Source organism: Ruditapes philippinarum, unplaced genomic scaffold (assembly GCF_026571515.1).
Source record: "Ruditapes philippinarum isolate M1 unplaced genomic scaffold, ASM2657151v2 ctg16228_1_1_1_1, whole genome shotgun sequence".
NCBI lineage: Eukaryota > Metazoa > Mollusca > Bivalvia > Venerida > Veneridae > Ruditapes > Ruditapes philippinarum.
Window position 1 is genome coordinate 5,245 of NW_026865094.1, and position 15,071 is coordinate 20,315.

At 32.6% G+C, this 15,071-nt stretch overlaps 1 protein-coding gene across 2 annotated transcripts; it reads left to right on the plus strand.

The window, feature by feature from the left end:
- Nucleotides 1-9,316: 9,316 nt before the first annotated feature.
- LOC132727773 (mitochondrial inner membrane protein OXA1L-like) lies at nt 9,317-14,439 on the plus strand. Of its 2 annotated transcripts, none has more exons than XM_060713352.1 (3): nt 9,317-9,459; nt 13,641-13,763; nt 14,197-14,439. In XM_060713352.1, exons 1-3 carry the CDS (start codon nt 9,364-9,366, stop codon nt 14,413-14,415), a joined length of 438 nt encoding a protein of 145 aa, XP_060569335.1. In that variant the 5' UTR covers nt 9,317-9,363; the 3' UTR covers nt 14,416-14,439. The 2 variants fall into 2 exon arrangements, with proteins under 2 accessions (XP_060569335.1, XP_060569336.1); XM_060713353.1 differs by lacking the exon at nt 9,317-9,459 and adding an exon at nt 10,073-10,437.
- The last annotated feature ends 632 nt before the right edge of the window (nt 14,440-15,071 follow it).

The following is a 15,071-nucleotide window of genomic DNA, read 5'->3' on the forward strand; positions in this document are numbered from 1 at the left end:
CTTGAGCGGTACTTAAGTTCCATTTCGCCCACAATTTTCTGATTGTCCATATTGGGTAGAAGAACCCTTTTGGTTTTGGAGTCAAAGGTCAAAGTCACTATTAACTGAAACTGAAAACAGATTCCGGAGGATAACTTAAGCTCCATTTGAACCAGTGTTCAAACTTCATCGTATGAGTGTCCATATTGGGTAGAAGCGCCCTAAAGATTTTGGGGTCACAAGGTCAAAGGTCAAGGTCACTTTTACCTTTAAACTGAAAATAGTAACCGAATCATAACTTAAGTTCAATTTGGCCCACAATATTTCTCATTCATAGGATGATTGTTCATATTGGGTAGAAGACCCCTATTTATTTTGGGGTCACAAGGTCAAAGGTCAAGGTCACTATTACCGTAAAACTGAAAACAGTTTTCCGGAGCATATCTTAAGTTCCATTTCGCCCACAGTTTTCAAACTTCATAGTATGATTGTCCATATTGGGTAGAAGACCCCTTTTGATTTTGGGGTCACAAGGTCAAAGGTCAAGGTCATTATAAATTTACAACTGAAAACAGTTTCCTGAGGATAACTTAAGTTTCATTTCGCCCACAATTTTCAACTTTCATAGAATGATTGTCCATATTGGATAAAGGACTCCTATTGATTTTGGGGTCACAAGGTCAAGTCACTATTACCTGAAACTGAAAACAGTTTCCGGATAATAACTTAAGCTCCATTTGGCCCACAGTGTTCAAACTTCATAGTATGATTGTCCATATTGGGTAGAAGCCGCCTTTTGATTTTGGGTACACAAGGTAAAAGGTCAAGGTCACTATGACCTTAAAACTGAAACAGTTTCCTGAGCATACCTTAAGTTCCATTTGGCCCACAGTGCTCAAACTTCGTAGGATGATTGATTAGGTAGAAGATTTCTATTGATTTTGGGGTCATAAGGTCAAAGATCAAACAGTTTCAGGAGCATAACTTAAGTTCTATTTGGCCCACAATTTTCAAACTTCATAGTATGATTGATCATATTGGGTAGAAGACCTCTATTGATTTTGGGGTCAAAAGGTCAAAGGTCAAGGTCTTTATTACTTTAAAACTGAAAACATTTTCTGGAGCATAACTTAAGTTCCATTTGGCCCACAATATTCAAACTTCATAGAATGATGTCCATATTGGGTAGAAGACCCCTATTGATTTTGGGGTCACAAGGTCAAAGGTCAAGGTCAATGTTACCTGAAACTGAAAACAGTTTCCTGAGGATAACTTAAGCTCCATTTGGCCGACAATGTTCAAACTTCATTGCATGATTGTCCATATTGGGTAGAAGCCCCCTTTTGATTTTGGGGTCACAAAGTCAAAGGTTAGGGTTACCTTAAAACTGAAAACAGTTTCTGGAACATACCTTAAGTTCCATTTGGCCCACAGCGTTCAAACTCAATAGGATGATTGTCCATAGGAGGATTACTATTTGAAGGAGGTAATATTTTATTTAATTCTTAAGTCTTACAAATGATTCATCCTTACTAAAAATAACCACTTTCGGGCATATAATGCTCCGCCTAGCGGTGCTCTTGTTGATTTGGTTTTTACGTCGCACCAACACAGAAGTCATATCGCAACTTTCCAGCTTGATTGGTGAAGGAAATCCTCGGATGCCCTTCCGTGCATTATTTCAGGCACTAGATGCCAACCTGATTAGAACTATCGATGTTCAAGCTATATGGATAGTTTCGTCACAAGAAATAATTCCAAGTCCCTTACGTTGATTCGAATCCACAATAGCGAGGGAAAAGTGGTTGAAAGACAACGTCCTTAACAACTAGGCCACGGTTGCCCACACAAAATAACTCACGTACCTTAAAATTATACACTTCAAGTGATACGTATACCAAATGATGGTTTTTCAGTTTTTTCATCTTTTTTCACGCTTTATGATATTTTGTTATGAAATTATTTTACATTGTTTCAATTTTTTGGTCATTCACGAATGACTTGAATTTTACGAAATTTGTCCAAGGCTTGCTTCTATATATATTTATTGTTTCATATCATTATCAGTCTCACATTAATGACATTGTGAAGCCGGTAGAGGTAAAAATCAGATCAACAAATTAATCATAAGAATGTTATGTAGATTTTTGATTGTTCAATTTTTCTTGCTTTGGAGTTTATGACACCCGAGTTTAATCAAAATTATCTGTCTTGTTTCGGAGTAATATGACCTGTAATGAAAAATTACTAAATTGACTATCGTTAATGTAAAATATGTACTATTGTTTGTCAAACAATACTGAAATGGTAGTTTCCAATTTATAGAAATATGAAAATAGAAATATGACTAATTTAACAGACTGAATTTGATGATACATGTAATAGCCTTATGTACAAAGGACGTTGCATAAGTCTGAAATGTGATTTATCGTCCTTCTCATATATCTTTGGCTTCTTTAAGGCCTTTTATAGCGAATAATAATACAACTTTAGTCCTTTGTTGATGACACTGCAGCAAACTTGAATATATTCATGTAGACTTTACTTTATCATTTAAGATAGAATAAATTTAGTGTAGTCACCAGCAGTTCCTTAAAGCAATATAGTTCATGAAGGAAAGACTTTTGACAGAAATTATGGCATTTTCATGTTGTTGATACACAATTATATGTGTCATTAATGTAAGTCAAAATAAGATCAACAAGGAAAGGCGGCGTTCAATGAACGCTACCTCCATATGACACACATGTATTTCTGTCATGTGTAAGAAACACTGCCATTTACTGTGAAAGATTTCTTATGGACATTTGTAAAAATCGGGTGTACTTTTACTGATACGTAATTCAGTCTGTTTCTGTATGGGTTTAATGTTTTTAAGTTCTGGATATAAACAATATTTTGGTGGATTCATTGTATATTAAAATTAAAGCTTAAAGGTAATGTTTATAATTCCTTCTAACCCGAAAGTCCCTCCAAACTCTCCATAAAAGAACCTAAATAGGCGGAGTCCATTAAATCGGCATATTTAACGTATTATATAACTGAAATAGTTTTATATGTATCTTCTATATAAAGGGAAATAATTACTTCAAATATAATTGTTGAAAACTTACATTGATATTGTACATTTAGAAAAAGGGAAATAAAAATAACCATTTAATTTTCAAATTTAAAAAAAGGGTCAATTAAAGGTCAATGTCACATCTAAATTATTCAATCTGTTTTTTTATTTTGTCAAATCTACTTGGCAGAAAAGGTGAGAATCAATCTTAAACAGTAAAAGAGAACTGTACCGTTGCTTGTCAGTACTACAGCATGAAGTACGTTTATATGGGTTTGAGACTTTTTTTCAACAGAGACACACTGTGCAAGAAGCCAATAATTAGCTGATAATGTCTTTCTTCCTTTTCTTCTTTTTCCTGTGTGCACGACATGTTGTTTTTCCAATTTTGTGACTAATTGCAGGAAAACCGAAGAACAGTGAAATAAATAGTTTCCAACATTGACTTCTCTATATTTTGATTTTTAATAACATTTAATCAATTAATGTTAAAAATATTAGTGTAAAAATACAAGACAAATCAAATTATTTATCTAAGAACAAAAGTTTCTGGAAAATTTCAATTTTATCTCTTTTTTACACAAATTAATCCGCTTGTATTAGGTTTAATAGTACTAATTTAGTTCTGTCTCATTTTGATGTAGGATGAACGGTAGTAAATTAAATTTGCTAAAGATCTAATTTTTATCAAAATATAAATATAACATTCATAAATTTTTGACACTTGCAGCACATAGCCCAGGCCCATTTTAGAAAGGAATTACTACCCATGTTTTGAAATGACGTATAAACCGCTCAAAACAAATAGAAAAGGACTAGGTAGTATACATGTATATGTACAATGAGATAAATGAGTAGATTTTGTTGTAAAAGGAAACACTTTTCACAGTAACAACAAATGCATTAAAAATGTAAAATACTTGTACAATTACAAACTAGATCTATATTTTTGACATTGTAACATGTATATAACCATCTGGGCGAAAGCCCGTTGCTTTTCCTTAGATACAGATGTAGGCTAGATCAGGGTCTTTCAAATAGAATTCTATTTGTAAGACCCTGGCTAGATAGGCGTTGAGGTGCAAAGATTTTGGATTCACACAGAGAAATACAATTTTATGATTAGAGTATTACAAGTTCCCACTGCACTTCCATGTGGCAAATCCAAAATTACACAAGATGGGCTCTGAATCGATCATCTGACTTGCTGGAAGTATGGGTAATTAGGTGAAGGTCAAAGTTTATACTACAGCATGACATACCTTTTAATCCTGGGAGGGGGTTATTTTAAAGTAGAACTGGTAAGCATAACAAGTAAAGGTTGTTTTCTAGGTAAGCACTTTGGATTTTATTTTATAGAGATTCTTTGAGAACAGCAGTAGACAATCTTGTGACCAGTAAGTTTATACTGTACTTACAGTGGCATCAATATTTGTTATTATCAAGTCTAAAGCAGATAGATAATCAATGGAAGGATCATTGAGATGTGATCATAAGTTAAGCTTATCAAACAAATACTGAAAAACACCCCTATGGCATTTTAAAACATCGATATGTTAAAATCACCCTGAATAACTAGAGGCTTTTAATGTACCAAACGTGGAAAGAGTTTCTCTGTCTGCACAGTGCAAAAAGCAGAAAAAACACTTTTTTATTTATAATTATAATACTCCAAATTTGCATTTCACTCTTGCAATATTCAGAAGAACAAATACAAAATTCTGGGAGCTAAAGCACCCTGCAGATTTTATTAATGCATCATCTTTGACATAAATAATTAGTTATCCGCGTGGAGGTCTTTCAAATGTTGATGTACTACACTGGTCATTGCGTATTAAATGGTATCACTGTATCTGATCAGAAGTATCATTATCGTTTTCGTGTAATCTAGTTTCCGCCAATCTAATAATATCACAAGACAAAAAACCCTGATCATGTGTCACATCAATGAAACGCCCATTTAATGACATACTATTGTTGAGTGCAACTTTAAAACACACACACACGCACGCACGCACGCACGCACACACACACACACACACACACATATTCAAAGGGAACATAACACAATTCTAGAGAAACATCTTTAAGCAATTTCTCCATTTCTGTTTTAACTTGTTCATCAACTTGTAAAGCCTGCTCATTAAAATAGAGAATTTGAAGCTTTCCTAAAGACCTAACTCTACTAAATGCAACATAATGAAGGTGTGGAACTTTTTGTGTTTCCTTTCGGATATATATATCAAGTGTTGTTCCTTGTGCCCTATTAACTGATCTCCCAGCAGAAGGTTATAATGGAAACTAGATTTTTTCAAAAGTGTTTTGATATTATGTGTAGGTATTTGCGATATCCAATGTTTGCGTCCAATTTTCATATATTTGTTCATGATAAAAGCCTCGAATTTTTATATTTTAATCTAGTTCAACAACCAGCTTTCAAATCACTAAATTGTATCTAAATGATACTAGGACGTTGTGTTTCCTTTAATTTATGCTCTATGAATTTTACAACACATGACGAACCATTTGCAAGGCCATCTTCAGTATTTGTTTCGATAGTTAAATCATACAACATACATACAACAATGTCCAATGAACGATGATGATAAGCAGTTCTGTTTGGATCTTTGATCAATATTTTGATAGCCTCTTCTTGTTTATCCTTTGATAATTTTGGTGAAACAATAAAGTCATGAATGGTCACTTTTTTATTGTTTGAACTGTTTAGAAATGTGTTCTTGAAAATATGCATGTAATACTCGTAGTTTTCACCAAATAAATGTGGAGAGCTTACTTGTTATTTTTTATTTAGCATTGGATCCGCTGTTTAATAATAAGTCTGTAAATTGGAAATCATCCTTTTGTCTCATTACTTCTGATAACTCATAAATAACAAACACTTCTTTCCATCAATTCATGGACAAAGATGCAGCAACACAACTTAAACCATTAAATATCCAATCACCATTTATAGGTTTTAATTGGAATAAATCTCCAACTGCAATAATGCTTACACCTCCAAATGGATTATATGTGTCTTTTAATTCTTGCAGCCTCTGATTTATGAACCTCATCATAGTATTACTAACCACTGAAATTTCACCGATTTTGACATCAGATAAATCTCGATACTTGGATATGAAAATATTTAGGCTCTCACATGTTAATGTTTAGTCGGACTGTTTGTACTTCTGCTTGAATGCGGACGAAATGGTAGAACAATTTATATTGAAAGCTGCTTTTCAGTATATGCAGACAACATTACTTTTATATCGTCAGTATTTTCTCCTTCTTTCAAATTAAGCATTCTATATAGAGTTTGATGTAATGTTCCTATAGCAGCACATTTTCAACAAGGCAAAGGCAACTACGACACCAGCACTATCTATTAGAAAGAAATTATTACAAAGGTGCATCTTTTGTTTTTATCAAGTGAACAAAGTGATTGTAAAACTCTTTCTGTTTTGAGTTCAACGAACGCAGAAGAGCTCTGTTCTCTTCATCTGGTAAACTATTTTCATTAGAACTGATTTGTACATATGAAATGGAACATCCAATTTCTATGTCAATATCATATTCTCTTTGTTAACTAACTCAATCTGGATTGAAATAGATATTTTTTTTGATTCTACCGCTTCTTCTTCGGCATTTTCTGCTTCCACTTGCTGAGTTCCACGGGCAATTTTATCGTATGCATTGCATACTGCTACAGCCATATTTCTTGCTAATTCTAACTCATCTACATGATGTTCATGCCATGCGCACTTTTCATTTACAGCATTTGGATTGATTCATACTGTTCTTTATTTATTGCAAAATGTCAAAGTAAATTTTTCCATTTCTCCATGGATAAGAGAGACGTAGTTTTTCTCAATGATAGTTTTCTTCATCTGTTTTACAATTAAATCTTACATACCTTATGTTTATTTAATCACGGCGTCTTCTGATTTTAATACCACTTTTCAGTAAAAATATTCATTTCCTGACCAGCATGTTTTTCATCATCATTTTGTTCTGAATAACCTATATCAGCATAGTTATCTAAATCCTTTTGACTTTTTTTGGACATTTTGAATATCTTTTTATCATGTTATCTGACATGATATTTGTTGAGTCTGTAGGCAACTCATCAAGAGCAGACTTGGACTTTAACAATTGTACTCTTTGGTTAGGTACAGAAGTATTTACGAAAACAACGTCTCTTGTACTTGTGGTTTAAGGGTATTTGCAAAACTAAATATACTGCTTCCAGTGCACTCACTTCAACACTGTTCGAAAACTCATTTTTAATGTCTCCTACTTACCTTTTTATATCTAGTTTGTCATTTCTTGTTTCTTTTGCAGCAGCATGCATAAGATTATTCATACCATGTCGTGATTTACTTATATATGAAACAATACACAAGGTACAAGCATATGAATCTAAGACAAATTGATTGTCAGTGTTTGCTTTGCATGCTTTCAACTCTGGCATTGTATAAATTTACACGTATCTCATTTGGATTGGAGTTTAATGAACTGCTAATGCATTAAATGTAATCATTCTCATTCACCTGTGCATTGTCTGTCAAAAAAAATCTCAAAAGACATATTGTATCAATGTTAATCTTTTTTTTTGTATTTTTTCGTACTGTTTTAGATGTTTGTTCTTGTCATTTGGTGTTGGTCTAACACCATATTTTTTTTTTGCAGAGGTGGTCATAGATAGCCAAAACGGCATATCCGATCTTGCCTTTTTTACATTCTTGAATGTTTGTGGATTTGGATGTCTACCAATGTCCCCACAAATTGTTACTTGAACAATATTTTTTTTTTTTTCACAGTCAATAATTTCACCAGCACAGTCATAGCTTAACATAGCTTAATATTTCCTAAAAATATTTATACAGTGCTTGGGAGATTTATCACTGGAACAGCGAAAATTATTCAATGCATCTAAATAATGATCAATGTCACACTCATAAAATTCATTTATAACTTCGTTGCTGTTATATATAGTCAAAACCAAAAAAATCTTTGTTTGTTCAAATAAAAACCCTAGGGTCAAATTGGACCCCGACCAAGGGGGTCATTTATTTTCCATATATTTACATGTACATAGTAAAAGCTTTAAAAAATCTTCTTCCAATATTACAAAAAGCTTAGATATTTGGCATTGAAAATGTTCTAGTGTATGTCTACCATGTTGAAATAAAACCCCTAGTGTCAAAATTGGGCCAGCCGCAGGGGATCGAAGTCGACACTTCATGGGTTTCAAACGTGGGGTCATTGAGAAATGGCCGTTTGCAGAGGTCACTGGGTCATTTTCAGTCAAAGGTGATTTTATAGAACATTAATTTACAAATCGAAAACTCATTTCTATAAATTACACATAAAATGTGTTTAACAAATGTAAAATTCAAGGGTTATCCGAAAAGTTTCTTGACAAATGTCGTATGGTTTTGATTTATTAATATTTTTCGATGATACTTGCACTTATAATTGTTACAAAGTGCATGAAGAATTTGTTTAACTTTGTGACATGCTATTATCGACAAAGAGTGATACTCACATTCAAAAAGATACAGTGGAAAATTTTCATTCATAAACTAATTTGATTACTGTCATATCTTTGAATATTAGGGGTAATATACATATAGCGAAAACATATTGTAGATATGAAACAAATTTTCTCAACATACCTAAATGTTTCATTTTCGAGTTTAAAATAATCATAAAAGCTATTTAAACGAATAGCCTTATTAACTGACAAAATTTGAACGTTTACATTCAATATTATCCTTTTAGAATAATAATAAAAGTTATTAAAACGATTAGTCTTATCATATGAGAGAGGGAAACAAATGATATGACTAAAATATTATAACGTATGACACGTGTACATGACTGTCAAACAAATCAGTATGTGATTTCAAGTTTATAGCTCTAAATATATTTCAAGTCATTATATAGATCTACATGTATATAGTCAAAAACACCAACGCTTTATTATCTTTTATTACGACAAATATCCACACATATTGTCCCTATGGTATATATCCAACACGATCCCGGGCTTTCCTCCCGATTGAATCATGTCGGCCCTTTCAGTCAAACTTCGATAAATTATTGATTACAATGTATCACTTTCATTTTTTAATTAGATATGCCATTAAGTACATAAGTATATTTTGTGAAACTCTTTTTATGATATTTCCATTCTATGTGTGACTGAATGATGTCTCTAAGAGGCCCAGCATTTTCAATAATGTCCGATCTGTAGCCATATTTAGTGGTGTTATACCTAAATGAAATGTTCACGTTGTGTGTAATTCACAAACAACATGGCGGCTTGCTTGCGAAACATGACTTTCATGTCAAGTTCATCAGTTAAATGGACATCGTTAAAATCAAAATGCGGAAAAACACAGTTGTATTTTGTATGTTCATAACATTTGTTAATGATATTAACCCTGTAATGACATTTTGGTTTTTGCTCGGCAAAGTTTACAATTTATTCTGACATGCCAAACTTTCCAAAGCTAGATTCTGAGATTTTTTAATTTGTCATGTAACCAATCTGTAAGCACATTTTGTATTTACCTTGACTACATTTTTCAGCAACAGTGTATATTACAGCGATAAAAAACAAAATACCAGTATTGTCGTTCAAAATTATGAAAATATGTAAAATAAACATTTTTCACTAAATCCTTAATTTACCCAGTTACAAATCACAATAATTTTCTAAAAAAAAATTGATTTACAGACTCAGTTTTTTGTCAGTCTGCAGAAATGGATATCAAGTTGGACCACTGATGCACTATCATCAGATCATTAAGTCATAATGTATACTACACTTCAAAAGCTATAATTTTGATATGTACATATCTTACCCCACAATTCTTAATTGGAAGGTAATAAGCTAAAGAGACTTCAGCGAACAGGTTTTATAGTACTGCTAGACCTGTTCGCTGAAGCCATCTTGTAGGCCGAAAAGTTTCGATTTGTCAATTATCGGATTACTTGCCGTTTATCATTGCGTTACAGTGCCCAACAAAAAATGACACTGAAATATTTTATCCTGAAGTTTACCAAATTTAAAAAGCATTTTAATAAGTTCAGAATTTAAAGAAGACAATAATATAATGCCCTGTGTTACAAAATGCAACAAACAGAGGTGTGACCTCTGTGATTATTTAATAGAAGGATCTTCTTTAAAACTTCAGGATAAAATATTTCATACAAAAGAACATATGGACTGTACTGAAACATTGAACATATTTTATATGTTATAGTTTGCAAAGGCTGCAAAGAATTTTACATAGGCTAAACAAAATTGTTTATGATTAATGATATACCTAAATTCTTATACATAAGTAATGGTTGAAAATAAACAGGGAATATTTCCATGCAAGGTTTCTTTGATAATCTTTAGCAACTACAGTACAGCTCGCGCGGAATGTACATTTTTTATGCTTCCTTTGCGATCGACGTTTAAGCAAACTCCTTAATCCACCGCGTTTTTCTGAGCGTAATCGCGGAGAAACAACCTGGACCACAATCGCGGAGTTTTAGAGAGTGTAAAGGTATTACCGCAGAGATTCTCCAAGAAAACACGATTTATAAGTTGATATTATATTTTAAAATTATCCCTTTTCATTAAAGTAATTTTCATTTTTCATTAAAGAAACTACATTTGTAATTATCTTAATTGTTATTTATTTTTGTTTTGATATTTGTAGGACCACTTGATTAATCGATCTAGTATTTCTTGTGAACAATCTTCTTGAACACCGTACCGCTGAATCATGTCTACATCGTATTTTGTTTTTATACTTTATTTGGCATTTTTTGTTGCTGTTTTTAGGACAAGGATACTGTAGGTGTATATAAGTTTTTTTATGTTTTGAAGCGCATTGGAAATGTTGGCATATGTTGGAAATAGGCCTCGGAGCTAGATATACATGTACTGTAGATATATCCGTTATTTCAATCACCCGTAAATGCAGAGATTTTTATTACAGATAGCTCTGTGGTAAATGTGTCAACATGAAAAACTATAACAACCCTATTTATATTTTGTAAAGAAATAAGATCAACAGTTTTGAAAATTTGACGTGTAAATGTAATACTACACCTATATTGTTTTATATTTTACATGCATGTTTTTTAAAATACGTCGGTCTCCATGCTTTGCTCATGACTTCACATATTTAATTTGGTCAACAACACAAATTATAAAGTTTCTTTTTCTTTAAGATTTTAAAGTTTATAAGACATTGGTTACCTGTTTATATACATGTAGTTCTTGACCTATACGTTTCCCAATGTGTACACGATGTCTATTTCAAATGTCCACAAATTTGTACAACAAAACTAGTACGTCCTCACTGATAATTTTATGTGTCAACAGCGAAAATTATAATGTCTTCACCTTTTACAATTCTCTATAATAATTTACGATAAAATATATCCGTGTTTTATACAGTTTCTCTTCTCAATATAAATGTATACACACTGGTGAAAAACTATACCGACTTCATTTTCAATAAATAAGATTGAACGTTCTTTTTTCTCATTTAGTGTATAATGATATTGGTTTCAAAATACTTTTTATTCTATCAATCATTTATAATCATTAACGTTTTTTTTTTCAGCAAGATGACCATGCATGGAAGATTTCAAGAGTTTCCAGAGACGATGTGCCTTATCTAAATAACTTCTTACTTGAAGTATAACTAATACTAATAATATTTGTTCTATAAAGGTTGACAAATAAAAGAAGTGAACAAAGAATATTATGAATGTTATACTGTGTATCATTGTTCTTTGCCTCCCCCCCCCCCCTTTTTTTTTTTAAAGCCGGCAAACATACATGTACATGGATATGACGCTTTACAGAAGGTGGGTATGTAATCACATACGGAGACATTAAGAACTATCCAACAGTAAGTCTCCTCATGGTAGAGGAACATATTTATTCAATATTCAACATTTGCATAGATGATATATTTGGTAAGTGAACATTTCTTGAGTATGTTGTTTGACGTCAACGCCAATGACTGAGCGCCGTTTGCACATACATATCTTTTTGCTCAGATGTGCACAAGTCATGCTTGTCAAAAGTTGTTTGTTATAATTCTTTTTTTTTTTGTAATGAGGATACATGGTGCCTTTTGATAAGGACCATCCGACAAATCCTAAGTTTTATCATTCAGAAAGTCTGTCTTGACGTCTTCAAAGCTTACAGTACATATCTTCCGAAGATCGACGCAGCCTTAATCCGTGAAATTTCTCCACCAACTTCATATAATATGTAGATAATCTCAATCCAAAAGTACAAGATTAAGGAAAAGAAAAGGGAAGAGAATGTGAAGTTGAACTCTTAAGGAGAATACAACTCGCTTCTTTTTCTGAACTATTAAAACTGCTAAGGTCCTGAAATGAAAACAAATATAGAAATTATTAGTATTACAAACACGAGTGTACAATCTATTTTCAAAGATGACTCGTTAGAAATAAAATGATGGGAAGAGACGATGGATCTAAAGATAAACATGTATATAAATGTATTGAATTTGATGATACACAAAAACAATTAGGCCTAACATTAAAACCGTACACAGTTACTACAAGAACAACAACAACAATCACTTTTACAAAAGTTTAGATCTTCTGTTAACATGAATTGTTTGAAATAAATTCGTTGAAAGACAACGCATAATAGGTGTCTCATAAAATTATGAACAAGTCTGCATTCATCAAGTTTAAATAATATACATATGCATATGATATAATTTACGCTCATCTCTATTATTATGTCATAGGTATAAATATAAACACGTGTGCAATGGTCCGGAATACCGGCCAGGTAACAGATAATATCCTTGCTGAAATCGAAAGTAGATCTACAACATACATTTACAAGAAACAATTTCTTTTATTTTGATCATTTTTATTAATTTTATTTGCACCAATTGAAAGAAAAGTCACGGAGAATCGCGGAGGACTGAAATACACCGTTTTTTAAGTAAAATACCGTCGCTTTTGGCGAATTTCTGTCTCCGCGACACCTCCGAAAATTGCGGAGTTTTATGGAGTTACTCGGCGATTTTCCTCCCAAGTTCCGCGGAGGGAAAAGGAAAAAAGTACATTCCGCGCGAGCTGTACTGTATGACATACAAATTTAGATCTTCAGCACAGTTTTGCATGTGATATTATTGAATTTTGACCTTTGATTACCGTGATTGTAACTAGATATAACTATAAAAGACTTATGATTGTATGAAACTTGGTCTCTGGCATACATAGAAAATACTCTTGTCAGAAATATGTAAAGAAAGTTTATCAGCCTCATGAAGTATTTAACCCTAGAACAACTTTATATATACATGAATACCAAATTGTTTCATCTCTTAAGGTAACGTTAATGCTAAATGTAAAAAGAGGCAAAACTTGATATAATTTATTTGAACAACGTCTTTTCAGGTATCAGTCAATGAAACAATGAAGAAAAATAGTTACAAATTATTCAGTGGGTCAGTCATTACCTTGGGCTAGTTATTGCAATTTTTGACTACAAATATGTTCCTACCGGGATTTTTTTTTGTTATTTCAGGTGTTTCCTAAACGCCATTTTTCTGGACTTATGACTGGCAGTATAAAGTGTCGTCCACATAAGATATATAGACGTAAAGAGCAATGGGGAGCATTGTTATCTGTTAGATATGCAAGCACTGATGTAAGTAAACAATTATACACAAGTCATGACATGAATTTTATCATATAAAGTGTATTGATAGTCCTTTCCTGTAAATAATTCTGTAATTCATATTAGCCAATATTTATCTAAATTCCTATGTGAGCCGCATCACGACAAAACCAATGTAATGCGTTTGCGACCAGCATGGATCCAGACCAGCCTGCGCATCTGCGCAGTCTGATCAGAATCCAAGCTGTTCGCTATCAGTTTCTCTACTTGTAATAGAGTTGGTAAGCGAACAGCATGGATCCTGATCAGACTGCGCGGATGCGCAGGCTGGTCTGGATCCATGCTGGTCGCAAACCCATAATGTTGGTTCCATCTTAACACGGCTCATGTATGCTATTGAGCATTGAATATGTATTCTTGTATTTTGATTATTATATTATTTAGAGCAATTATATGTTTTCAGCCAGCTAACATGCCTCCAGGATATATACCAGATATTCCTTTAGGACCTATAGATGACATTAAAACTGTTTTACCAGAATTAAATGCACTTGGGGAGCCAACATTACAAAGTATTGGCCTGGGTGGTAATAATCCTTCTGGATTGATACAACAACTGTTGGAGATGGTACATGTGTCATTAGATGTACCTTGGTGGGCTTCTGTTGTTATTTGTAAGTAAAGTAGCATTTTTATATCATTCTGTACAGTAATTATGATACCCCCAGCAAACAAAGTTAGTAGAAGGTGGTATACTGTTGTCAGCTTGTTGCAAAGCCAATCTGTTGACTGTCGTCACTTGTAATCTTGTAAATACTACACTTCCTAGCAGTATAACTTAATTATAAGTTTCCTCTAACCTAAAATGTTAACTGTTTGTTCTTTCATGTAGCTTAACCTTTTTTTTTCTCCTCTTTATGCAGAAGGTATGGCCTTTGGAATATTTATCTGCAAAATTTCATGGTAGGAAACAATTTGCGTATGAATAATTTTTTTTTACATTAAAAGAAGAATGTGTAAATTTTAATACTAGCACATAGTCATTCACCCATAGAAACATATAATATTTACCTTCATTAATTTTGAATCAAATTCCAAAAATATCAAAACAAATTCTGCATTTCCTTGGCTTCAATGAATGTCACATTAGCCAGGTATATACAATATTTTTATATTATTTCTTAGTTGAATATATTTCCATGCAAAGTAAAAGGGTGTATATTGTTTTGCAAATGTTGTTTTCCTGTGTAAAAACTGCGGAAACATGTACATATTGACCTTTATGATGAAATGCTGAAGAGACAGCATTTTTTATAAAGGTTTTGTTGTAATCAGGAA

What these genes read in the sequence shown, in the direction of transcription:
- LOC132727773 (XM_060713352.1), top strand. Translation starts at nt 9,364, where the DNA reads ATGGCGGCTTGCTTGCGAAACATGACTTTCATGTCAAGTTCATCAGTT. An exon ending in GAAAAACACAGTTGTATTTT is followed by an intron (nt 9,460 to 13,640) that starts GTATGTTCATAA and finishes TTGTTATTTCAG; the next exon opens with GTGTTTCCTAAACGCCATTT. An exon ending in TTAGATATGCAAGCACTGAT is followed by an intron (nt 13,764 to 14,196) that starts GTAAGTAAACAA and finishes ATATGTTTTCAG; the next exon opens with CCAGCTAACATGCCTCCAGG.